At 52.6% G+C, this 26,618-nt stretch overlaps 2 protein-coding genes across 6 annotated transcripts in view; both read right to left on the reverse strand.

Annotated features, from left to right (window-relative positions):
- The window catches only part of AKNA (AT-hook transcription factor), a 63,609-nt gene extending 53,248 nt beyond the window's left edge, over positions 1-10,361 (reverse strand). For both annotated transcript variants that reach the window (XM_030817687.1, XM_030817685.1), the window contains exons 1-2: positions 9,954-10,361; positions 8,245-8,351 (exon numbers count right to left, since the gene is read on the reverse strand). The gene's annotated coding sequence lies outside the window, so the exon portion shown is untranslated. The remainder of the gene's footprint in view (positions 1-8,244; positions 8,352-9,953) is intronic.
- Positions 10,362-13,575: 3,214 nt separating this feature from the next.
- The window catches only part of WHRN (whirlin), a 104,499-nt gene continuing 91,456 nt past the window's right edge, over positions 13,576-26,618 (reverse strand). For 3 of the 4 annotated variants that reach the window (XM_030817690.1, XM_030817691.1, XM_030817688.1), the window contains 5 exons: positions 19,455-19,526; positions 17,857-18,394; positions 15,390-15,571; positions 14,713-14,835; positions 13,576-14,432 (listed from right to left, as the gene is read on the reverse strand). In XM_030817690.1, coding sequence (XP_030673550.1) covers positions 14,250-14,432; positions 14,713-14,835; positions 15,390-15,571; positions 17,857-18,394; positions 19,455-19,526 — 1,098 coding nt within the window. In that variant the 3' untranslated portion in view covers positions 13,576-14,249. The remainder of the gene's footprint in view (positions 14,433-14,712; positions 14,836-15,389; positions 15,572-17,856; positions 18,395-19,454; positions 19,527-26,618) is intronic. The other variant, XM_030817689.1, reaches the window with a different exon arrangement.

Genomic DNA, 26,618 nt, shown 5'->3' on the forward strand with positions numbered 1-26,618 from the left:
CCATCTCAACCCCCTGTCCTCACCCCGAGGTGGTCCTGCAGCCAGAGTGGGTTGTTCGGGGCAGCATGGAGGTGTGAAACTGGCAGATCAGGTAAACTTTCCCTGTTGTAAGAACCCTCCAAGGGTTCACCAGATGTTGGGAACAGATCGATCCTGATGGTCAGTCAAGCTGTCTTTTCTCAAGCCCCACTATCCCATTCCTTCATTCATAGGTACTCACTGAGCTCCTACTGTGTGGCAGGTGCTTTTAAAGGTGTGTGGCAGGTGCTTGTAAAGGTGCTGGGAATATGGCAGGGCCCAAGACAGGCCAGTCCCCTGCTCTCCACTCTAGCAGAGACATGGACAATAAGCAAGCACATGTATAATTTCAAAGAGAGAGCTGTGAACAATGAGACTGAGTGATGATCCGTGTCCCAGGCCAGGTGGCACTGAAGCCTGGGGCTCACCCCAGGCCAACAGAGTCAGTCTCTGGGCATCAGAGATTTTAAGTGTCCCAGGTGACTGGCCCTGGTAGAGAACCCATGGGGCCAAGAGTAATGGGTTGGAGAAGGGTTATAGGATGGTCAGGAAGGTCTCTATGAGGAGGTGACATTCAAACAAGGCACTGGAAGGAAGAGGGGGGCAAGAGCAAGCCACAAGAAGGGCTGGGGCAGAGTGTTCTGGGAGGGCAAGTGCAAAGGCCAAGGTCGGGGAGCCAGCGGGCTTTCCCTGAGAACAGCAAGGGTACCCGGGGCAGAGTGAGTCAAGCGGGAGAGGCAGGAGCTTCACAGAAGAGGGGGCACAGGAGCACAGGAGGCTCCCAACACTGGCCCCACCCAGGAACCAGAGACTCTGAGTCAGGAAAGAAAAAGAAAAAGGAAAAAAATCAGGCCTCTGTATTGTCCAAAAAGCCCTCCAGGTAGTTGTGATCAGCAGCCAGATTTGGGAACCACCCAAGTAGGAGAGAAAAAAATCTTAGAGTCACTGCGGACCTGGGTTCAAATCCCAGCCCCGGGTTCAAATCCCAGCCCCATCTCTTGCTGGCTCTGATCTTTGAAGCTTCACCTCTCTAAGCCTCAGTTTCTTCATCTGTAAAACAGGGATAAGAAGAGTAGCCACCCCACAGGGGCTGCTATAAAGATTCAATGAGGTGATGCCTATCAAGGGTACAGCAGGGGAGCCAGAACACAGTCATGTATTGAGCTATTTTATTATTGCTACTACAACTATTGCTGCTACTTAGGTATAAGTCTCTGGTCTCCTCTAAAGGCTAGATCTTAATACCTTTCCTGAAGCCTGGCACGCTGTTTATGGCTGATGAATGCGTTCCATGAATGAATTAATTAATTAATGAGTGGACATTCCCAAGGTCAGCTTGTGAATATCTGGCGTAGCCAGGGCTAGAACCAGGAGCCCTCATCCTGGTAATCGCCCACCCCCTCTATCCCCTTCCCTGCCTTTTACCCACATCTGGGTGGCAGGGCTCTCCTTGTAGCCCCCAGACCCACATGGAGCAGAGCCAAACCCTAATGAGGCCCCTCCCTACCAGCTCTGGCAGCCATGTGTGCCATTGTGTAAGGGGCGGGCTTCCCTGACACTCTGTCACTCACTCACCCTCCCTCCCTGGTCATTAACCCAGGCAGCACTGCTATCAACGCCAGGTGGCTGCCATTGCTGGGCATAGCCTGTGGCCCCTGGATAACCCCAAACCCATCTTAGGGGCAGCCACCTAACACCAAGGAGAACCGCCTGCAGTGCAGTCTGTTCCATTTCCTTGCACCCCCAAGCACGGCCAACCCTCCTCCCTGCCTTTGCTCATTCACTGCCCCCTTTTAGATCACTGTCCCCACCCACAGGCCAAATTCTACCAAACCGAAGCAGCATGTCTAAGACTGAGCTACTAGTATTGCCACCCTCCAAACTCACCCCTCCTTAGTTTGGCCCGTCTTTCACCCAGGTACATACTGAGAACCAACTGTGACCCTGGACACTTCCCTTTCCCTTACATCCCGTAACCAATCCATCATCAACTCCCAGTGACTTCATTTCCTAAATTTCACCAGAATCTGTCCCCGTTTCTGCATCCCCATGGTGGGTCCCTGGATCGGCCTTGCCTGGAAAGCTCTAGGGTCCACTAATCTGTTCCCCACACTGCACCGATGCAATCTTCCAAGATAGAAGTTTCCAAACAAGACCCTTCCATGCTTCAGATGCACAGCTAGCTACCATGGCTCTGAGAAAGAAGATGAAACTCCATAGGCTGGCCGCTGCTGCAGCCTCTTCTCCCACCACCCTCTCTGCCCTTGCTCAGCGTGCTCCTGCCACACAGGCCTCCTTGCTCTTCCTGGGACAGATGAGCCCTGCTCCTCCCCTCACCCAGTCCCACTTCTTTTTCCCTGTTAACTTCTAGGCAACCTCCAGATGTCAGCTCCAGCGTGCCCTCCTTGGGGACTCCCCATTTGGAACTATATTTCATATGTGATTATTCGATTAACATCTGTCTCTTGACCCAGTTGGGAGCTCTGTGAGGCTCTCATCATCATATCCCCAGGACCCAGCACACAGGCCCTGATATACAATAGAAATACAATAAATATATCCTGGATGATCCACTCAACCTAGCTACTTGCCCAAGCCTGACTCATAGCCCTCATAACCACCCAATGAGGCTGATGTGACAACCCCATTTCACAGTTGGGGAAACAGAGGCCCCTGCAGCCCAAGCAGCTTGCCCAAGGTCACAAAGCTGATGAGCTGCAGTAGAGTTTCAAACACACAAAGACCTGGCTTCTAATAACCAAGCTTGGTGCTCACAGCATTGCAGCCCGCAGAGATAATTAATACCTGTGCACAATAAAATCGATAGTGGAGCTTATTACCAACTAATTGCAATTCACAAAGCCAATGTTCCAATTTTATAGTGAGGCCCTGGTTCCACGCAGAGCCTTTCGGTTTCCCAAAATGCTTTCTTCTCCTTTATAGCACTAGATGCTCAAGAACAGAACGTCAAAGTGGGGAGAACACGAGTATTATTCCATTGTATAGGTGAGGACACTGAGGCCCAGAGAAGAGAAGAGATTCGTTCCTGGTCACCCAGAAAAGAAACAACAACAAAAACCTCTAACTCCTGGGCGCAGTGGCTCACACCTGTAATCCCAGCACTTTGGGAGGCTGAGGTGGGTGGATCACCTGAGGTCAGGAGTTCGAGACCAGCCTGGGCAACATGGTGAAACCCCATCTTTACTAAAAATACAAAAATCAGCCGGGCGTGGTGGCAGGTGCCTGTAATCCCAGCTACTTGGGAGGCTGAGGCAGGAGAATCACTTGAACCTGGAAGGCGGAGGTTGCAGTGAGTCGAGATTGCACCACTGTACTCCAGCCTGGGCAACAGAGCAAGACTCCGTCTCAAAAAAAAAAAAAAGGCAACGAAAAAACCTCTTACTCCTACTGCCAGGGCTTGATGACTTTCACCCTTTTACCAGCAACAGGCGTGTGCATGGCTGTGTCTGCAGAACCCTGCCAGCCCTTCCCACGAGCCTGAGGCACAAGAATCACTTGAACCTGGGAGGCGGAGGTTGCAGTGAACCGAGATCATGTCACTGCACTCCAGCCTGGGCAACAGAGTAAGACGCTTGTCAAAAAAAAAAAAAAAATCCACAGGGAGTCTCAGGGAAAGAGGGAGGAGGCAGGTGAGGATTTCCAGAGTGAACCAAGAACAAATGATGACGCCTGGCTAGGGAAGCAGAAACCCAAGTTCCAGCCTGAGTGACCAGGAACAAGCACCTTCCTTTCTCTGAGCTTTGGAACCTGGGGCTTAATGAGATTGTCTCTGAGGTTAACAGAGATTATCTTCTAACGCTAAACCTCCTGGATTCTTTATTCCATTTGCCCACCCAGGCAGAAATGCCATGCTGACAGGAGGCTGCAGGGCACAGGTGTTAAGGCACATGGGCTTCGTGGGCAAACAGAGAACTCCATGTTCTCCCTTGGAAGCTGTGTGGCCTTGGGCAAGCTGCTTAACCTCTCTGAATCCCAGATTCCACATCTGTAACATGGACCAATAATTATTTTACAGGGTTCTTGGGATGACTGATGAGACTATGTGCCTAAAGTTCTTGGCCCCAGTGCCCAGCTGGCACAGAGTGACTGTTCACAAATAAATGGCCTTGTCTTTTCCGTGAAACGCCCTACGACCTGCTCCCTGAAGGACTGAGTTTAATTTTCCCCATCCACAGCTTCCACAATATGAACCCCAGGTCTAGCGATGAGTCCTGGACACAAAAAGGGAGAGGCAGTTTTCCCAAGTGGAGGGAGGTGCTGACATTTCCCTGTAACCCTCTTCCCTGCGACCCTTAAACCACTTCCAGGGCTCACTGACCCAGCTACAAACTCTGTCCCCAGTCTGAGTAGTTAAGGAGCAGAGCAAACAGGCCCTTCTCAGCCAACTGAGATATGGGTTATGAGGAGGGTGTGGCCATATTGAGGAAAACACGTACATAAATTCAAATTCATGCTCTTTTCAAAGAGTCAAACAAAAAAACCCGTGCATGTGCCAGGAAGGGACTGCTAACAGCAAAACTATACTGAACACCTATTATGTGTCAAATACCTTATAAAAGCCTTTCCATGGATCCAGATCTCATTATTTAATCCTCATACTAATCCAAGGAGGGAAAAATTATGATGCCCATTTTATTTTATAGGTGAGGAAGCTGGTTTGAACCAAGCTGTTTAAATCTGGACAGTATAATCTTTCTTTTTTTGAGTTGGAGTCTCTTTCTGTTGCCCAGGCTAGAGTGCAGTGGCGTGATTTCGGCTCACTGCAAGCTCCGCCTCCCGGGTTCACACCATTCCCCTGCCTCAGCCTCCCAAGTAGCTACGATTACAGGTGCCCACCACCACGCCCAGCTATTTTTTTTTTTTTTTTCGTATTTTTAGTAGAGACGGGGTTTCACTGTGTTAGCCAGGATGGTCTCAATCTCCTGACCTCGTGATCCGCCTGCCTCGGCCTCCCAAAGTGCTGGGATTACAGGCGTGAGCCACCGTGCCCAGCCCCGGACAGTGTAATCTTAATCACTTTGCAACTGAAACTTGCAATAGGTAAAATGGTTGGAAACAATCGCAGTGTCCAGTAACAGGTGATCATAGAAAGAAATTGTGATAGTTCCACTCAAAGGAATAATATTAGCAGCCATTAACGGTCATGCTATTGAAGAATATCAAATAATGTAAAAATTTTGTTATGTTAAGTGGACAAGCCAGTTATAAAATAATATATATCTAGTTTGAGTCCATTAAAAAAAAACAGTAAAATATGGAGGAAGAGGAGGAGGAGGAAAGGAAGGAGACAGGATAGGAAAAAAGAAAGGGAGAGAAAGCAAAGGAAAGAGAAGGACATGCTTTAAAATGTTTACAACAGGCCATGCGCCGTGGCTCACACCTGCAATCCCGGCACTTTGGGAGGCTGAGGCAGGAGGATCACCTGAGGTCAGGAGTTCAAGACCAGCCTGGCCAACATGGCAAAAAATACAAAAATTTTTGTATACTAAAAATACAAAAATTAGCTGGGTGTGGTGATATGCACCTGTAATCCCAGCTACTCAGGAGACTGAGGCAGAAGAATCACCTGAACCTGGGAGGCAGAGGTTGCAGTGAGCCAAGATCATGCCACCGCACTCCAGCCTGGGTGATGAGAGTGAAACTGTGTCTCAATTAAAAAAAAAAAGTGTATAATAATTATCACTAGGTAGTAGAATTATAGGCAAGTTTTTTTGATAGGCAAGTTTACCATGTTTCCTTTTGGTTATTTTTCAAAAATAACAGTTGCTTTAAAAATAAGAATGAAATGAACATGTACTATTCTTAAAAACAGAACAAACGAATACCACCTCACATCTGTGTGGTGCTGCTTCTTTCTGACCTTGGGCACCTCCGTCCTCAGTTTCCCCTCCTGTGAAAGGTGAAATATATCATTGGGCTCTATGAGGCCCTTTACAGCTCTGACATCCTGTAACATTCTGTAACCCCCACACCTTCTCCTCCTCTGTTTAAACTCTAATACAGTATGTTGTTTTCTGCAATACAGCCATTATGCAACATGTGGGAACACATGAAAATCACTAAAAGGAAAGGATGCAATCAGCGCCCAGCCTCAACTACTTTTTGCATTTGGAGGCATGGCATGTGTTGCTGGATTGGATCCTCATAAATAATTAGGCATTTAACAGATGAAGAAAGGCTCAGAGAGGTTACATAACTTGCCCAAAGTCACACAGCACGTTAAGGCACAGTTGGGTCTGTACCCACTAATAAAGCATTATCCTCCAGATGAATCCTTAGTTGGGGACTGAGTGTGCCTCTTAGACCCTGAGACCTCCCCTCCTCAGTCCTGGTCCTTGGCTGTGGTCCCAAGACCCCGAGGAAACTGACAGCTGGACATCCCACTCTGGCCCTGATCCCAGGCTCCTTCTCCAGAAAAAGCTGAGCTGGCGGTGGGGGAGCTGGGGGGAGAATGCTGGCAAGGACCTAGGGGCTGGTGTGGGAGCGGCACTGGGCGCAGAAGGTCTCACTTGGCAATGGAGCTGGAGTTCGCCTGACATTTGGCAAGCAAGCCCAGAGCCAAGATGGAACAGCAAGCTGGGGTGCAGGAGGGAGGGAGGAGTGAGAATGTGAGACTTTGGGGGCAGGAAGCCTGGGTCAACTCTGGTAGATCAGCCCTTTGCTGTTTTGTTTCAGAACTTCTCTGATACCCTCATCTACAGACAGAGACTTCTTCCCTCAGGCATGCATGTGTAAAGTAACAAGATAATGTGTTTGTACGCAGGACACACTCAGAAAATGAGGAGCTTCTGTTAGCCTCCTCCTGGCTCCCCTGGCCAACTGCAGCGCCTCTTCCCTATCACCCACCCTGACTTACCCCCCAATCCCTTGGCACAATGACAAATCCTCTTAGGGCACCATCCTGTCAGGTTTTTCCCCTGCTTAACGACCATCCGTGGCTCCTGTCACTTTCAGGTTAAAGGCCAGACATTTTGGCCTGGAATTCAGGCTCATACCAACCTGTTCCCAAGTCAGGGGCTGCTGCACTGCATAACTCACACTGTAGGCTACAAAAGCCATCTCATAAAGGTTTTCTTCCCAAATCCCATACTTTAGGGGAGCTGCAGTGGGGGGCAGGCCTTCTGGCCTGGTTCCACTGGGCTCTGCCAAAAAGCCCCCAACTCCAGGCTGCCAAGCAGAAGCAAGGCTAGCCTTCCATCCCCCAATACCCTTTACCTGCAGCTCTCTTAAAAAAAAAAAAAAAAAAAAAGTAAGAAAAAGCCCTGATTTGTGGTGGTTACTAATTTTGATGGTGTTAAATACCCTTACTGAAATTGGCCACGCCATTTTCAAGCTATTGATATCACTGAATGCAGCACTGGGAAGAGATGGGCACAATCCGCTCTCCCGAGCTGACACCAGCACACCCTGCACACCCCAAAGTAAGGATGCGCTAACACTAGTGAGAAGCTGTGTGACTCTCCTCAAGTGGCTTAACCTCTCTGAACCTCAGGCTTTCTATCTGTACAAGAGGGACAACAATAACACCCACTTCAACAACATCATGTAACTGATATAATCTAGATGATCAACAACAATGTTTTGAGCACCTACTCTATGTAGGGCTCTGTACTAGGTAGGCACTAGGGAATAACAATGGTGACAAAACAGATAAGAGCTCCTGCCCTCCCAAACCTCACTTCTTGCAGTAAAACCCCTGCAACAGTGGCTAGAATGTAGCACTTAATAAATATTAGCTATAATATTAGCTAATAATACCAATGGTATTATTGTTGTCATTATTCCTTCCTTTCTTTGAGCTTCAGTTTCCTCATTTATTTAGAATGTGGACTGAGCAAAAGTTTTTTATGATGCCACGTCACTCGAGCCTTAAAATGGTGGTAAAGTAGATGGGTGCAGTGGCTCACACCTGTAATCCCAGCACTTCGGGAGGCTGAGGCGGGCGGATCTCGAGGTCAGGAAATCGAGACCATCCTGGCCAACATGGTGAAACCTCGTCTCTACTAAAGATACAAAAATTAGCCAGGTGTAGTGGCACACGCCTGTAATCCCAGCTACTCAGGAGGCTGAGGCAGAAGAATCGCTTGATCCCGGGCGGCAGATGTTCCCCTGAGCCGAGATGGCTCCACTGCACTCCAGTTTGGAGACAGAGCTAGACTCTGTCTCAAAAAAAAAAAAAATGGTGGTAAAGTGGGCATTACCAACCTCATTTGTGGAAGGGAAAACTGAGGCACTCAGAACTGAATCCAGGCTGGGGATCTAAACCCAGGTCTTCTTACTCCTGGTCTCCAGATCACTCCCACCTTCCAGGACTGAGGAAACATAAAAAGGACCAGGAATTCGATTGGGGATGTGAATGCTTTAAAAATACTCCTTCTTCTCCACGCCCCCACGGGGGGAAACTGAAGTGTCCATGTTGTGCACCAATTTCCAAAACACCCTCTCAGCATGACGGCCCTGTAGCTGGGACCATTCCCGGTCTCTCTGGAAACCCCTATCCTAGCGCCTCTGGCAGAGTCTGCAGGACGGTGGGAGCTGATGAAATCCCCTTGCAAGAAAAAGCCCCAATCACATGTTTTAAATGCAAACCGGCTGGACTTTGGGAGGCAAAGGCCCCACGTGGGCATCGTCTTCCTCCTGCAGAAGAACTGTGAGACGACTGCCCTTAGGAATAAACCCAGAGTCCCAAAACACCATAGGTTCCACTCCCCTGTTAGTAAGTAAACCAGACTTAGGCCCCCTCTAACAGATGGGCAGCCATTGTTTTATTAACAAACCAGCCCCCAAATAAAACCCACCAATTCCAGGGGAGGCGCCTGGAAAAGTCTTTTGGGAAGTCCCTGTATGTATCTAACTTTAGTCTTTCATGCTTCAGTTCCAGCCCATTTTCTCCTTCTGTTCTAGAGGACAGGAACGATGTCTCTTCTTCACTGCAGCCTGTCTCAGCTTCTCTCTGCTCCAACATAGCCCAGGTTTGTTATCAGCAATTTTCCCTTCCGACCATCTCAGAAGCAGGTTTTTAAACATAGGTAATGATGGACTCCAATCCGTCATTTCTTCCAACAAAAGCCCGGGAAAGGAGCTTTGGAAGTGTCGTCTAAGGTCACGCAGCAAGCAGACTCTGGTTCTGCCTGTGCCAGCCCCATTACGCTGGGAAGAGCCCAGCTCTGCACCTCCCTGCTGTGCACCCTTGGGCCAGTCGCGCCCCCTCTCTGGACCTCATTCTCCTCCGCAGGTGTACCAAGAGGGAACTGGACTTATTTTTGCAGCCCGTTCAGTTCCTACCATTGTCAGGGCTGCCTACCCGACACTGGTCCTTGCTCTACCTTCCCCCCTGACAAAAAGAGGAAAAGAAACTTGCGGTAGGCGTCCGGGAAGGGCGCGCGACTCCGAGGGCCGCCAGGCTGCGCGGATTGTTGCTGGGTGAACGAATCTCACACAAATCCCAGACAGAAAAGCCTCACCTCCCCAGTAACCACAGCAACCCGGGCCACGCCTCCAGCCCAAACACAGCCCGAGGTCCCGCCAAGGCCCACCCCCGAGCTCCCCCGGGACCCCTTCCCTCCCTGCCACCAGCCCCAGCTGGAAAGAGAAAAAGCCAACTCCCCCATTGTGCAGAGGTGGAGACTGAGGCCGGAGGGTGGTGACTGTGGAACCCCGCGGCCGGCAGGGTTTGGACTGAGGCCCATATCACCCGTCCAGGGCTCCCTCCCATTCCCCGAGCGGTGATGCGTCTCCTTCCCCGTGCGTGTGGGGTTTCCACGTGGAAAAGACCGAAAGCAGCGCCGTCCCAGTGGAACAGAGCCCACCGGCGCTGTCCACTCTCCCTCCCCATTCTCCCGACGGAGAAACTGAGTCCCAGCGAGGGGCAGGGACCACCCCAGCCGCCCCGCGAGCCCGTCCCCGCGTCTCACCTGCTGGCGGCCGCCGAGCGCGGGTGGTTTCCTGGAGTTGAGCGGCAAACAAAGGCCTCCAATCCGGGCGCGGGGCGGGGCGGTGGCTCCTTTGCATAATCCCCGAGGCCCGCCTGCGACGGCGGGGGGCGGCCCCGGGGGGCGGGGCCTCGGGGAGCGCACCAATCACCGAAAGGCCGCCGCCGCAGCCCGCCCCCAGGGACTCGGACGTGGAGAGTGCAAACCCTGCTGCAGGATGAAAATCTCAGACCTGGGAGGCTGCGTGTCCCTACTGCAGTCAGCCCCACCGCAGACCCGGAGATCGAGGCCCGGTCTGCGGAGGGTAAGGCATTTATGCAAGATCGCACAGAGTGGCTCACGCCTGTAATCCCAGCACTTTGGGAGGCTGGGCAGATCACCTGAAGTCAGGAGTTGGAGACTAGCCTGGCCAACATGGTGACCGCCCCCCACCCCCACCAGTCTCTACTAAAAATACAAAAATTAGCTGGGCGTGGTGGCGCATATCTGTAATCCCAGCTACTTGGGACGCTGAGGCACGAGAATCGCTTGAACTTGGGAGGTGGAGGTTGCAGTGAGCCAAGACTGCGTCACTGCACTCCAGCCTGGGCGACAGTGCGAGACTCCATCTAAAAAAAAAAAAAGAGAGAAAAAAGATCGCACAGAGCCACAGTGAGGAGGAAATCACAAACTTCCACGGCTGAAACGGACTGCTTAGTAACAGTAATAATAAACTTTTCTTGATCACTAATTATGGGTCAGACCTGTTGGAAGCTCTTCTGCTGTTCAGTCTTCTCCTATGAAGTAGGTAGGTATTATCACCCCCCTAAGTATATTCTCGTCCAACCCCCCATCAGGCAAGCATGGAAACCCAGCCCGAAGACGGACAAGAACTCTTCCAAGGTCCCGCTGTGAGTGCCGCACAGACATCATACCTTGTCCACCACACACACACCATGAAGGATGCACGGTGTCTAACTCACCTGGTCTCTTTGCCCCACCTCTGCCACCTGCTGCCAGTGAGCCTCAGGCAAATGGGATTCATACCCACATCTTATGCGGTTGTTGAGAGTGAATAAACAAACACAATGGCAGGCCCGTAAGAAATAAATCAGTGGTACTAATTTAAAGAGCGCATTGACCGACCCTATTAACACAAGAGGGTTAATAAGTCCTGATAAAAGAAGAGACTTGCCCAAGGTCCCTCAACCAGCTGCATCCAAAGTTGAATGCTTTGGAGTTTTTCCTCCTGGTAGAAAGCAGTTGCCAGTTCCCCAGGTTGCCTGCTACTCCCTAGACACATATTTAGTAGTAAGTTTAGCAGCAGCTTCTACTCACTAAGGGCCTGCTCTGTGCCAGGGGCAAACATTTTAGCTAAGCCTTCTGGGCTCTGGCCCTGGAATGTCAGTGTAGGAAGGGCCCAAGGTGTTTTTCCACACAGGTCATGGAATTGAAGTGTTTTCCTGGGTTTGAGCAGCATGGCGGTCCTGACTCTTGAACAGAATGGGGAAACTGAGGCTTGGTGCATTGTGTAACCTGCCCAGCATTCTCCAGCAAGGGAGAAGCAGACCCTGAGACTCCAGTCGTTCCCCCCACCCCCCACTTTGGCATCATGAGTAAAGATGTCAGGGTCACAGGTACATGTGGCCAGAGTGGACTTCTGACAACCCTCCCCCAACTCTCCCAGTACTTGAAGCTGCCTTAGCCCACCACACTGGGCCCTTCAAAAGACACCAGGATAGGTGCAGGAAAGAGCAGACTCAGGGTTCAGGCAGCTGTGGGTCCAAACTTGTCCTCCTTAGCTGTGTGACTTCGGACAACTAACTGGACCTTTCTAAGATCACTTGCAAAGGAATGTTTTTAGGTTAAAAGTTCTACTGGGAGGGGAACCCACACACTCAATGGGCTGCAGCCTCAGAGTCAGGCCCAGGAATTCCAGAAGCAACAATTCTAGAAACTCATTCTTGTCCTACTCCTTCCAAGTACAGACATGGGGCTGTGACTAGCAGCTGCTGGAGGTGGCAGCCCCATTGTGTTAGTTTCCTATGGCTACTGTAGCAAATTAAAACGGCACAAATACCTTCTCTTACAGAGGGCAGACGTCTGCAATGAGTCTCTCTGGGCTCAGCTCCAGGTGACAGTAGAGCAGCTTTCTTCTGGAGGGTCTTGAGGGGAGAACCCACTGCCTTGCCTTTCTCTGCTTCTAGTGGCTGTCTACATTCCTCAGCTCATGGTCCCTTCCTTCATCGTCAAAGCACATCACTGCAGCAACCTATTTCCATCATCACACCTTGTCCTCTTCTGTTACATCTTTCTCTGCTTCCCATTTATAAGAGCCCGGTGATTATACTGGGCCCACCCCATGTCAAGACTTTAACTTAATCATGTCTGCAAAGTCCCATTTGCCATATAAAGTAACATTCCGAAGTTCCAGGGATTTGAATCTGGGTATCTTTGGGGGCCATTATTTAGCCTACCAAACCCATTTTACAGATGGGGAACTTGAGGCTCAGAGAGGTAAAATCACTTGCCCATGACCACACAAGCTTTGGAGTTGAATGCCAGGAGATCTGAGGCCTAACAAAGCCCTCCTGCTGCTAGGTGGGGGATCATTCCCTGCAGAGGGTCCACAGCACCCTGTGGGGGGATGGCAGGGGTGCCTTCTGAAACACCAACTGCCTCAGGGGAATCCATGGCTCAGGTCTCAGGTGGTCTGCCCAGGCTGGAAAGAGAACAAGGACAGCCAAGAACAGGATCTGGGACAAGAGCACGGAACCAACTGTCCCTAACCCACCTCTGGCAGAACTCTGGACATAGGACTGGACAAAGCAGGATTTCTCAAACTCTTCCACCTTCCAGACAAATATTAAGGATAGAAGGAATGAGCATCGGGGCCGGGACTGAGGCCGTACAGTAGACCATGTTTGCAACCTTCTCCTCCGAGCCCATCCCATATGGTTTCCTCTGACACCCGCTGCCCTAGGCTACTGGAACAGCTTGACCCACATAGGTAGAGAGCAGGAAGTGATTGGGAATTTATGGCCTCACCCTGTAGGCTTTGTCTAAAGACTGACAGGCATGAAAGTCCGGCCCTCTGGCCTTGAGTGGAGACAACTCTAGGCAGTGTACGCCCTGGGATCCTCCTGGGATCAGGCTGAAGCTGCCCTCTGCAGACTTTGCCTGAAATCTCACCCTCGCTTGGCTTCCTCCCCTTTCCTGTCCTGCTTCCCCACTTCCTTACTGGTCTCCCCTGAGGGCATTTCTTGATGTTTGCTTGCGTACAAATCCTTATCTCTGAGGCAGCTTCTGGAAAGGAATGGGCGCATCTGAGATTTAAAACATTCATGCACATTGTACATTCTGCCTCATAATATACTTGTGGGTTTTAATCTAAAAATATTATCTGTAAATACTCAAGTTTTGCCCTCAAGCCTTCAATTAAGAGGCTCCAAGATGTGAGTGTGGCTCAAGCACCCCTGCACGCCCCACCGTGTATCCCAAATGGAGCTATGGGGGCAGGCAGGGTGGTGGTCTGTGGTGCTCTGACTGCCCCCACCTGTCCTGCCCACCCCTCCCTACATGGAAACCCCAGCCATACAGGTAGACCACACAGCACACTGGCCTCTAACCTTGTTCAGATTTCTTTATTGAAAAATTAAAGTCATAAGCTCTGTATATAAATACAATGACACTGCTGGTCACCTGCAAGGCCTCTGGGATAGGCTGGGGGTGCAGAGGGAAGCTGGGGCCTTGGGGTCCCCAGGGGCATGGGGAGGGAAATAAATAATAAACACCATGGGGGATAAGGAGCCAGGAGGAATGGGGGTGTGAATGGGGAGGTGCTTGATGCTTATTTGTGGCACTAAAGGTCCTGCAAGATGCCCCCTGACTGGGGGCCGTGTCCACGAATTGTCAAGTGACCTCACTTTGGACAAAGGCTCAGGCATCTGGGGATGGGCTGGGTCCTAGCTGGAGGGGGGACAGCAGTGCCCCCAACCCAACCCAGAGAAACCAGCACTCTGCTCTTCCTTTTCCTTTCTTCCTGTCTTGCAACCCACTTGTCTTGGGCACCTACTGTGTACCCAGTACAGCACGAGTTCCTGACCTGACCTTCTGTCTGCCTTGCCCTGCTCTCTTCCTCTCCCAGTTCTGGTCCAGTGGGCTGGGATGGAGTGGGGATGTCTTCCTGCTACCCTGGCCATGCAGCCCCAACCCCGCAAGGAGCTTGATGAAGCCAACGGTGGGAAGGGACTGGGACCAGGGGCTGGGCAGTGGTGGGAGGCCCTCAGGCCTTGGCCTCTAGAGCATCACATTGAACTCAGTGACCAGAAAGTCGATGTAGTCACGGTCCTTGCTCTTGAAGGCCTCCGCGATAATGCGGGCGGCCTCCCGGTGCTCCTTGCCCCGAAGCGTCAGCCCATTCACTTCCAGGATCACGTGGCCCACCTTGAGCTGCCCACAGTTGTGAGCTGAGCCGCCTCTCTGCAGGGAGGAGACACACGGCATGGGGTGCCCGAGGGTTAGATGGGCCTGGCTCTGACCACCCACTGGGTCAGTCCTAACAATGCCAAGCAGGCAGCTACAATCTGGGTGTCCACTTCTCGGATTAGGAAAGCTGAGGCCCAGAAGAGCAAAGGTGACATAAGCCTAGGTCTGCCCCTGAGTGCCGTGTTACCCATGGGAGTCGCAAAACCCTGGAGATGCTGAGAAAGGGCCTTTCAGGGGTAGGGAGAGATGGCAAGTGGGGCCCCTGGGGACATACCTGAATAGTGACAATCCTAGGAAGGGGCTGGCGGGTGTTGGCGCCACCCTCGATGGCGATGCCCAGGGTGGCTGCACTTTTCTTCACACGGACCAGAGTGGACGTGGGCTCCAGGAGTCCAGGCTGTGGGTGTTAGGAAGGACACCACTGAGGCCTTCGCAGTTGGCAGGCCTGGCCAGGGGGCTGGGCCGGGCCGTGACACCTCTCTGGGTCAGCAGAGCTCAGGCTCCAGCCCTGTGTTAGGAGCCTCAGGTGTGCCACGCGCTAAGCAAAGCACTTGTGTTCTTGGCTCTTTAATCCTCACCAAAATCCCCGAGGCTCGGAAGGTTAAGGAGCTTGCCTAAGGCTGTCTGGTGGCGGCATCAGGACTTGAATCCAGGCCTGACTCCGAAGACTATCTCAGCCACCTGGCCATGTCAAAACTGAGAGGAGCTTAGAGTCCCAAGACCAACCTCAGCCTCAGCCCCTAATGTCAGTGCAAAGGCCGAGCTGAAACTGGGCCTCCAGATTCCTAACCCAGTGCTCCTCCGGGACGTCCAAATCCCTCCAGTGATGGGGAGCTCACTACCTCCCCTTGTGGTCACTTGCCAAGCGGAGCCCTGGTCCCGGGACCTCCCATTCTGTACCTGGGGCCCGTGTTCCTCTCAGCCCTCTGCATCCTCCTCCTCCTGGCTCACCGGTTTGTTGGCCCCGTCTGTGGGCCTCTCATTTCGAGGCAGCTCCTTGCTGATCCTGCTCTTGGTGGACACCGACTGCCTGCCTCGGCCTGGGGCACTGGCCTCTGCCTCGCCAGCATCCACACCACTGTCCTCGCTTAGAGTCTGCCCGCTGTCCGAGAGCTGGGAGAGTGTAGAGGCTGCTGGAGAGGGGAAAAGGAAGAGAGAAGCAGCTTATATAGCTGGGGTTAGGGGAGGGCTGCCTGGAGGCAGTGATGGAGATGGAGGCTGGAAGGCTGGGGGAATTCCCCAGGCAAAGATGGGGGAAGGAATGAAGAGATCGTGGGACTGGAGGGCAGGTCCACTCCCTGCCACCCTCTCCACCCACTCAAGATCTGTCCTTTCAACCAGACCTGGCCTGAAGGCTGTGACTTCCAGGACATCTGCCTGGATCTCCCAGTTCTCAGCCACTGGCATGATGATAAAACAGAGGTCAGGAGGCAAACCCAGCTCACAGATGTGGGTGTTTTCTTTAAAACTCACATAATGCTATCAATTTTTAATGATGAACCAACATATTCAAATTAGAAGACTTCATGTAAGTAATTTCTAGCTTCCCAAGAATAAAAGAGAAATTCCACCACACCTGGCCTGAACCCCTGCACGGCCCCTGCCTGAGCCGAGTGGAGGGCACATGCCCTCCAGCCACCAGTCAACTTCACTGCGTGTGTAACAGCCTGGCCCCTGAGTTTGAGACCCCAAGTTAAGAACACACACTCTGGAGTCTGGCAGGTCAGGTTTGAATTCCCACTCACCAGCTGTGCAAGCCTGGGCAAGTAACAGAGCCTCTCTAAGCCTCCTATGTTCTCCTTCTAATACAGAAACGATGGTGCCTAACCACTGGGGTGATTGCAAAAACTCATAGATCTGATGTATAGAATGGAGCAGTCCAGGGAATAGACTTGTGCTAGACTGCCTGGCTCCAGGGTGTGGGTTCTTAACCTAGGGTTTCAAACTCAGGGGCCCGGCTGTTATACACATAGTGAAGCAGCGTGGGTTGACTGGTGGCTGGAGGGCATGTGCCCACCACTCGGCTCAGGTAGCGGCCGTGCAGGGGTTCAGGCCAGGTGTGGTGGAATTTCTCTTTTTCTCTTGGTAAGCTAGAAATTACTACTTTTTCTCTCTCTCTCTCTTTTTTTTTTTTTTTGAGACAGATTCTCACTCTGTCACCTAGGCTGGAGTCCAGTGGTGCAATCTTGGCGCACTGCAACCTCTGCCTCCCGGGTTCAAGCGGTCCTCCCACCTCAGCCTTCTGAGTAGCTGGGACTACAGGTGCCCACCACCACACCTGGCTAATTATTGTGTCTTTAGTAGAAATGGGGCTTTCACCAAGTTGCCCAGGCTCCTGAGGTCGAAATCCTGACCTCAAACGACCTGCCCGTCTCCACCTCCCTCCCAAAGTGCTCGGATTACAGGCATGAGCCACTGCACCCAGCCAGAAATTACTACTTTCCACGTCTCAGTTTGTTCATTCGTAAAATGGGGATAGTAATAGTACCAACCTCACAGGGCTACTGGGAGGATTAAATGAGTTAATACTATAGGCAAGGCCCTTTGAACACTGGCACAAAGTGCTTATTGTTAGTACGGCTGTTAGCTCTTATTATCCCTGCGTGTCCAGCTCAGTGACAGATCCAGAGACAGCAGTGATCCATCTGTGACAGCCCTGGGTCTTCTCACCACGGCTGCCTGCTCTCCCTCAGCTGCCTCCCCTCACTAGGCTGCGAGAGCCAGGGCCCTGCATTTTGCATCTTGGTCTGTGCAGGTGCTCAGGGAACGTCCTATGGGGCCTATGTATCACTGCAGCCACAAGATGGCAGCAGAATCCAACAAAATGCTCCCAACTCACTCACAGGCGCGAGCTCCACAGCTTTCAGGGCGGGGAAGCAGGCTCTGCCCTTCCCTCTATCCCCCAGCCCATGTCCTCTAGCAAACCGGGGCACAGCGTCAGCTGGCCTCCCCAAGATTCTTCCTGCACCCTGACCCTAGACCTGCCAGGGGTCCAGAGACTGCCACTTCAGTTTCCACCTTTCCCCCCAGCAGATACTCCAGGCCAGGCCGTCGGGGACAGGAAGAGAAGCCACCCCTGCCCTCCACGAGTTCAGTCCTCCTGGTGAACACAGGGTGGCCAGCGTAGGGGGAGCTGGAGAAGGCGCCCCAACACTCACAGCAACCTGGCAGGACTGTCACTGTTATCTCCATTTTATGATGGGGAAAGCAAGGTGTAGATGGCAGCTTGTCCACAGTCACACAGCTAGTCAGTGGCAGAGCCGGGATTCAAACTGGGGTCTCCAACTCCCCTCGCCACTCTGGCCCTGAGCCCCCTCAACAAGTAGCTGGTCTCACCCTTCACTGTGTCATCAGGTAGACTGACCCGGAGAGGACAGGGACCCCCAAGGACCACAGAGCCTGGCCTTGCTGTACTCACTGCGCGTCTGGGGCAGCGCCCTCACTTCATTGACGTCTGGCTCGCTGTCGGGGCGGTGCACCTCCACCATGACAAAGTGCTGGTTTGTGCCTGTCTGGTCTGGGTGGCCAGAGGGCGATGGGGGCGGAAGGCAGCCCCCACCCACTGTGGCCTCTGCAGAGGGGCTTTTCAGGTGCGGGGGTGACTGGACCCGCGGGAAGGGGCCGATGGGATGTTGGTTGACCAGGGCCAGATGGGCGTCCAGTGGCCTCTTGGAGCTGGGGTTGGCAGGGGAGATGGAGGCATAGATGGGGGAAGAGGGCGAGTCCTGTGCAGAGGAGGTCCCTGGGGTGGGTGCGGTGCCCGCCGGTGGGCTGCGGTTCTGTGGAGCTGAGAAGACAGTGCCCGAGCAGGAAGGCGTGGAGGAAGGCGGCTGGCGGTCCTCTCTCCCCAACTTCCTTGGCTGGCCTGGTGGGCGGTCGTTGCCTTGGGCCAGAGGTGGTGGGGGAGGCAGTGGTTTGAAGCTTGACAGCCCCTCGGAGGTGGATCTGACATCATCCTGCCAAAAGACCCAACAGGCGGAGAAGGAGTCAGAACCCATCACGCCTGGAAGAGGGGAGGCCGAGCAGCTGAGTGGTGCCAGGCCCAGCTGGAATTCTGTCCCCACTCTAACTGCTCTTGGCCACGCTGCTCTGAATAATGCAACACCTGAGTGGAAAACTTCTCCCCTGCATCTCGGCAGCTGATAAGCGTTGGGATCTTGGCGGGTGTCTCTGGGGACAGCATCATTACCTTTGGGAACTGAAGTTCTTGGCATCAGCCAGAGCTTGTCACAGGGAACAAGACTTCATTAGAGACAGGATGAAGAGGATGGAAATATAAAAAATGCATTTATTTGGCTTTTCTTTTTAGGGGGTGATCTTGAGTACTAGAGGCAAGAGGTGTGAAAGGACTGGAGAGAGAATGGACGGGAGGAGATGGATACATGGGCTGGGGTGCTGTGTGGCCCTGGGCAAGGCACAACACCTCTCTGAGTGCACCTCTGGGCAATGGGGAAAAGCACACCTACCCAGCAGAGGTGGCGTGGTGATGTCAAAAGCCATGTGAATACTGTTAGCACAGTGCCCGCACCACAGCAGGTACACAGCGAGGGGCAGCTACGGGCACTGTGACGACCATTCCCCTCTGCCTAGGTCAACACCAGACACCTGCACAGCTCCAACAGCCTTCCAGGCACCGTCCTAAAGGCTTTACTTAATTAATTTACTCCATGCCACGAACTTATGGGGTAGGTATGCTATGATCATCATCCCCACTTTACCGACGGGGAAACTGAGGCACAGAGCAGCTAAGAAACTTGGTCAAAGTCATACTGTGGCCAGCCAGCCTGACGGCCCCACCTGAAGTCACCAGAGGCAAGCGATCCTGGTGCCTGCTAGAGATACTAGAATGGTGAGCTCATGCACAGACCTGTAGCTGGGTGTGAGAGCTCATGGCAGAGGCCTCTGTCTCCTTCGCCACCCTGTGCCCTTTCTCTGTGGCTGTCATGGAGAGGAGAGAGCCTCCAGGACCTGAGCACACCAGGGAGAGCAGAACCAAAGGGCCAGCCAGGGCCTTACCACAGACACATCTGGGAGGGTGTTGACATTGCCCTGGACAGCCTCGCCAGTTTCCTCCAGGTCCAGAGTGTTCTAGAAATGGACGAGAAAGCAAAGTGAGCAAACAGAAGCTAAGAAGGGAAAACTGGTTTGTTCTCCAGCACACCAAAATTGAGGAAGTCTTAGGACACCTCCATGTGGTTCATGTGAGCCCTGACATACCTCACTTCATCAAAATTCACTTTACCCATTAAAATGAAGGTCAATTTGCCTGCTGGTCACTTTGAAGTTAAGTTTTCTTTGGGACTTTCTGGTCACTTTCAGGCATCCCCTGAACTGCCAGAGATGCTGGGGCGTCTCTAGCCTGGGCTGGGAATTCCTGGGTTTGGCCACGAGTGCTGGGCTCCACAGTCATGCCTCCAAAAGCCAAGGCCTCTCTCTACCACTTGCTGATGCATCCCAGGAAGGTGTGAAAATGGCAAGAGAGAAGTGGATGGGGAGAGTCTCTCCCTTTTTAAAATTCTAATGGTTTTAATCCCAAGGTGGTGGTTTAAGGTTTAAATGGACCTTATTTTGCAAAAAACGTCTATTTCTTTCTTCCCTTCCCAATTCACAAGAAGAAACCCAATGCCCCCTTAAGTAACACTGGGCTGCCAAAAGGCCATTTGTGGGCCATCTATGGGGGGCCCATCGGAGCTCCTCTCTGAGCTGGGCTCTCTTGAGGGCTAAGGGGGCCAGTTCTCTCGGCCCCAGAGCCCAGAATGTAAAAGAGCTTCCACCATTGTGATGATTAGCTTCGCGTTGTCAACTTGACTGGGCTGAGGGATGCCGAGATAGCTGGTAAAACATCATTTCTGGGTGTGTCTGTGAGGGTGTTTCCAGGAGCGATCAGCATCTGAATGGGTGGACTGGGCAAAACTCACCCTCCCCAATGTGGGTGGGCCTCATCCAATCCACTAAGGGCCTGAACAGAATAGAAAGGCAGAGGAAGGGCAAATTTGCACGCTCTTCTAGAACTGAGACATCCATCTCCTCCTCCCTCAGAAACCGGAGCTCATAGTTATTGGGCCTTTGGACTTGGACTAAAACAAAACCACTAGCTTTCCCAGGCCTCCAATTTGCAGATGGCAGATCAAGGGACTTCTCAACCTCCATCATTGCGTGGGCCAATCCCACACAATAAATATAGTATATCTGATTGCTTCCCTTTCTCTGGAGGACCCTCCTGGCTACATCAACACTTGGCTGAGGTCTCAAGTGCAGTGCTCATCAGTACTGAGCAGTCTCTGAAGCTCCAGGCTGATAAGGGGCTGGGGACACAGAGGAGGTGGGACACCAACCCTGCCATTGGTAGCTCAGAGACAATGGGGTCGACAAGCAAACAAGCAACAGGGAGACTGCAGAGAGAGCACCCAACGGGCAAACACAGGCATATAATGCAATCGGGGGAGGGGTTATCAAGGAAGGCTTCCTGGAGGACGGGGCACAACTCAAAGCTAGGTCTTATGAGTGACCAGAGCAAAGAAGGGAACGATAGGTGTTTCAGACAGAGGAAAGGATGTAAAGCAGGAATGGAGATAGGATGTTTGAGAACTCCCAAGCAGCTCCACAGAAATCAAGCATGGAGCTCTTGCATTTAAGCCTGAGGGCAGTGGGTTGCCATGGAGATGTGGTCAAGTTTGCCTTCTACAAAGATCCCATTTGCTCACATCCTCTCCAACCAGGCTGGAACACCACGGATGTGTCAGCCTTCACACTGGCTGTTGTCTCTGTCTGCAAGTCTTCTGCTTAGCTATCCACCCACAAGGGATGCTGTCACTCACCTCCAAGACCTAACCCACCTGTCCACCTCCTCGACAAGGTGTACCCTCACCACCTCAGCTAAAATCATAACCTTCCCCTCATCCCACTCCACCTTATTTTTCTCCTTCTCATTGATCACCATCTCCACCCAGCAGCTAGGGAGTCATGCCGGAAACATATGTCAGGTCTCTCTGCAGCTCAGGACCCCCAACGGCCTCTTCATCTCAGTTGGAGGAAGTTCCAAACCCCACTCCTTGTGCCTACATGACCGGGCCCTTTCCTGCTACTCCAACATCACGAGCTCATTACTGCCCCAGGGCCTTTGCACCTGCTGCTCTCGCTCTGCACCACACTGTGGTTCTTTCCCTCACTTTGTTTAGTTCAGACCTCAGTGAGGCCCTCCCAGAGGAGCCCTGTCTAAAACAGCACTGCCCCACCCCCATCCCTGTCTATCCCCTGTTCCTGCTTTGGTTTCCTGTGTAACACCTATCACCATCTGACTTTATACTCTTTGCATACTGTCTGTCTCTCCCAATAGGATATAAACTCTGAGAAGGCAGGACGTGCAACTACTCGGTCCTCACTCTCTCCTCAGTGTTCAGAACAGTGGCTGCTGGATAAATATTTACAAAGCAAACTGATGAATCCGTGAATGAATGGCAGGATGAATGAATGAATCAATCACTCTAGCCATCACTGGAGGAGGCCAGAGCAGGCAGGGAGTTAAGAGGGGTGGTGCTGCAGGTCACTGCAGTGAGCAGTAATGAATGTCTGAGTGAGTGCCAAGGCAGCAGGTGGGGACAGAAGGCACTCCTGACGCCATACCAGAGAGAGGCCAGTCATGCCACACATATCCCCATCTCGACCCACAAGATGCCGGCTCGGGCCTGCTGGGTCAGAGCCCTGCAAACCCAGAGCTCCTCATCTGGTCCCATGATGCTTCAGGGGCAGAGTCAGGCAGGGGCAACTGCCCCCATTTCCCCACAAAGTTGAGGCTTACACACAAACCTTGGTCCTGACCTGTTAACTGCACACGGCCTCATAGGAAGCTGCTGCTGACAGCCCCTGTGATGCAAGGGCGGTATGTGGTGGTTGGGGGGATTCTTTCAAAAGGGGGAGGGTGATTGGGCTGCTCTCTCACTCACTGATTAGTGACACTGGTTCTGGCTCTGCCAACTCTGAGGCTTCTTTGAGCTCACACCCAGTTCTGCCACTTGCAGCTGAGTGATGATGGGTAAATCCTTCCTCTGTAAAATAGGTTAACAGCAATACCTGCCTTATGCAGTGGACATGTTAACACTTACAAAGCACTCAGAATAGGGCCTGGCACAATGTACGAGGAAGGTGACTGTTACGTGCATCGGGAGACTGGGAGGCCTTGCAATCTGCCCTAGCAAGAGAATGAACCGCGAGACGTGTCCTGGCCCATATGACAATTAGGATGGAAAGGAATGGCAGCCCTCTCACACCACCTCCCTCCTCCAAGACCATAATGAGTCCAATGCTCCCTGGAAGTAGTCCAGCCAGGCACGTTAAGGTGAACAGTGAGGCAGTGATTGACATGCAATCACTTCCTCAGGCTCAACATTCATGGCCCTGGTGTCAGCAGGAGGCACAGAGAGGGGTCAGAGCCTCAGAGGTATCTACAGCAAAGACAAGGGGAGCCTCTGCCACATTCCGGTGGAGCCACTGCCCCCTGCCCCAGGAATTCGACCTGCAGCTGATCCTGGGGGAAGCTGGGGTTGGGCTCAGATGACAGTACATGGTGGGACCAATGCCATGGGATCCTGCCCTGCTCTGGCGCATCCAGGGCTTTGCACATTCAGCTGTGCAGGAAGCTCTTATCAGGCAGCCATGACTTTCCAGGGAAGCTCAGGGAGGGTGTGACTTTTTCCTGGAAAGGGTATTAGAGAACTACAAAGGACCTACTGTGTGCCAAGCCCCGTGCTGGGTGTTTTACTTATATTATCTCATTTGATCCTCCCAATGACCCTGTGAGGCAGGCACTAGGACTGTCCCTTGTCACATCGATTACGCCTGAAGTTCAGAGAGGGAAGAGACTCGTCCAAGGTTATCTGACCGTTCTACAGAAGGTCAGGTTTCTAACCCGGGTCTGGGTCACCCCAATGCCCATGCTGCACTATCCCAACCCCAGAAATGGACAGGGCCTTGATGTCATAGGAACCTGAGGTCCCCATGAGCAACCCTCTTGGAAATGAGAGAGAAGGCAGCCATAGCTGGCCCTGGCCTCAGCCTCATTCCCTGCTACTAACTGCATCCTGGGGACATGGCAGGTGGAGGTGGAGGGTTGGGAGGGTGAGGGGTAGACAAGGGATGAATATCCAGCCCTGTCGGGGAGGCTTGAAGTGGAGCAAATGGCAGACGGGTCGGAGCCCAGCCCTCGGAGCCCAGCCCTGCCAGACTCCATCTGCTGAATCCAGACGCTCAGGAGTCCCGAGTCCCCGAGCCATGTTCCTTATGCATCTGAAATAGCTGCAGACAGCCGGCTAAGAACCCCGGGGGATGCGTCAGCAGAAACGCCTGCGGAACGGCATTTCTGCTTGCGTTTCTGCTTGAGCTTCCAGAGGAGGCTCAAGGTCAGAGCTCATGCAGGAGCTGGGCCTGTTCACTTTCGCCACCACCCACACACATCACAGCCACCTGGGCCCCCTCCCCCTGTACCCACTGAGGCCAGAGCCTCAGTGAGGGCCTAGACCTGGCGGCTCCATTAATCCTTTCAGATGGGACCCTCCACCCACTCTACAGCTGAGGTGACTGAAGATCAGAGAGGGAAGGTCACCTGTCCAAGGTCACACAGCAAGGACAGGGCAGAAAGCTAAACTCTATTCAAGGCCTGACTCCATATCCCCGACAAAAACCTGCTTCCCATAAGAGCCAAGATGACCTGCTGCCATTGTTCTTCCACCTCCTTCCTCAAACCTGTGGCAGTTCAGCAAATTCCCCTTTTTTCAGAGAAAAGAACCCCTTATTTCCTGAGCTGGCCCAATCAGGGCCCAGATATCACAGAAGTGTGGTCTTGGGGAACTGTAAGGGTATGAAATGAAGAGGGGCAACCTTTGCGGGGTGGACTCAGGGGCAGGTAAGGCTCCCCTGCATGACGTCAAAGCCTGAGGCCGCCTGGGCACCCCGGGGCCACCTCAGCAAAATGCAGCTTCTCCCTCCTAGCCCTTCTCCTCCCCTCAGCCCAATTCCGGGTTTCTAGGCCTCCTTCTCATTACAACGGGAGGGCTCTTACATAAAGGTGCTATTTCCAGCTCTTTGTTCGTCGGGCTTCTGTACTTCTGTCAAGCCAACAGGGTCCCCTAACCCCCACCCCAAAATGCACCAGAGGCCTAAGGCTGAGTGGTTCTTCCTTCATTCCGTATGTGGGGAAACTGAGGCACTGAGTCACAAAGGCCTCTGGATATTCGCCAGTGGGGGCCTAGATTTTGCCTGAAGGGGCTGCTGACAGGAAGGGAAATAAAGGCAGAGGGAGAAAGAGATCAGAGGGAGAATAACAGAAAAGAGAGAAAACAGAAGATTCAGCAGAAAAGGCAGAGGCGGAGAGCAATGTAGAGAAACTGAAGAAGCAAAGAAAAGAGCAGGGCAAGCTGGGAAGAGGAGCTTGTGACCCCAGGAAAGGCTACGGGGGTAAGGAGACGGAGGGACAGGGATGTGAGCCGGGGAGGGCCAGGAAGTCTTGGCATTCCTTGGGGGGGGGGGGAAGCAGGGCTCCCCAGAGTGAAGGGGCAGGGGCCAGGGAGCCAGAGATTTGTGGGACAAGACCCTGGAAATGTCAGTCATGCAGGTGGCGACGGGGGATCACTGGACCCGCAATCTCTCCAAGCACAGGGTAGGGGTGTAAGTCTGTGGGTCAAAGGGAAAGGTCAGAGGTGCAGAATGGGAGAGAATAATCCTGAAAGCAGCTAACTGGGCCCCGCACTGGCTGGTATGGCTGAGATCACGAGAACAACCTCAACACTGGGCCAGTACTGTGTTTGTCTACCAGCCTGTCTATTCTGGCTATCATATTTCACCACCAAATCACATTAGGGAGCTCTCTGGGAAGCTTCTGCATGAAGCCCTCCTGAGATGGGGCAGGAGTCACTGCCTCCTTGTAACGAGGCCTGTGCCCTGATGAACAGACCACGTTTCCTCCTGCTAAGCTGAAACCTGCTCCACGCCTCCCTCCCTGTGGTCTGAAGAAAAGGACGTCAGTGGAAAGAGAGAGTGACCCAGAATCTCTAGAAGGTTAAGGCAAGCAGAGCCCTCAGGATAAGGCTGGAAACCAGGGCTCCTGGGAGGGAATGCAGGCACCCGAGAACTTGGCTGGGGGAACTGTTACATCTTCATTTCCATTAACCTCTAACGGAAAGGCCACGTTTCCTTTCATTGCTAACAGAAGCAACAAAGCCTCAGAGGAACTGGTCATGGTCACCCACAGAGAGCATTCATCTTTCACGTCACATTCCAGCTGCTGCAGATGTCACAAAATTCCATTTATGTACTTCTTGGCTTCACAGTTACAGCAGTTACTGACTCACTGCTCAATCCTGTTACTGCTGTCCTAAAGTAGCATGTTTTACATGGTGTTTTCATATTCTGAAAATTATATCAGGTATTTCCTGATACAATTTGTCATCCTATGTATTGTGTTTTATTTCAAACATTTAAAGCTTTATTCTAAGAAGGGGTCCCAGGACTTCACCAGCCTGCCAGAGGGGTCTATGGCACAGAAATGAGGAAGACCCCCAGTCCTAAGTCAGTGTTTTGTCCAAGTTCCCCTTTGATAGCTTGGCAAGTCCTCACTCAGAGGGCAGCAGGGGCCAGCCCATGTTCAGACAGGCTCTGACCTCCATGGGCTTGGCTCTGTTTGGTGGAAAGAGCTTCCAGCAACCCCAAGTTGTCAGAGGGGAAGGCAGGTGTTCCATAAACGGCTACAGAGACAGCAAAGCACTGGCTGCAAGGAATGGTCCTATTCAGGCTCCAGGTAAAGCTGTGGCCGGCCTGAGAGGCTTTAATGCCTCTGGGCAAACTGATGTTTCTGGAAGGTGCAGGGGGCACATGCTGAGGCCTCCCTGGGATGGAGTGGGCTCTTCTACTCAAGGAGAAGACACCCACCATCCTTGCTGTGCCCTCTCTGGGCACTCAGCAGCTTCCTGGGGTGGGGGATAGGAGGTCATCTGGACAGGAGCAACAGCCTCTCCTGGTCACCTGCATCCACCTTGCACCTCTGGGCTCTCTCCACACAGAGGAGGCAGCTTAAAAAATGTGAACAGAGGGTTGGGTGCAGTGGCTCACGCCTGTAATCCTAGCACTTTGAGAGGCCAAGGCAGGAGGACCCCTTGAGGTCAGAAGTTTGAGACCAGCTTGGGCAACATA

The sequence above is a fragment of the Nomascus leucogenys genome, chromosome 8 (assembly GCF_006542625.1).
Source record: "Nomascus leucogenys isolate Asia chromosome 8, Asia_NLE_v1, whole genome shotgun sequence".
NCBI classification, from domain to species: Eukaryota; Metazoa; Chordata; class Mammalia; order Primates; family Hylobatidae; genus Nomascus; species Nomascus leucogenys.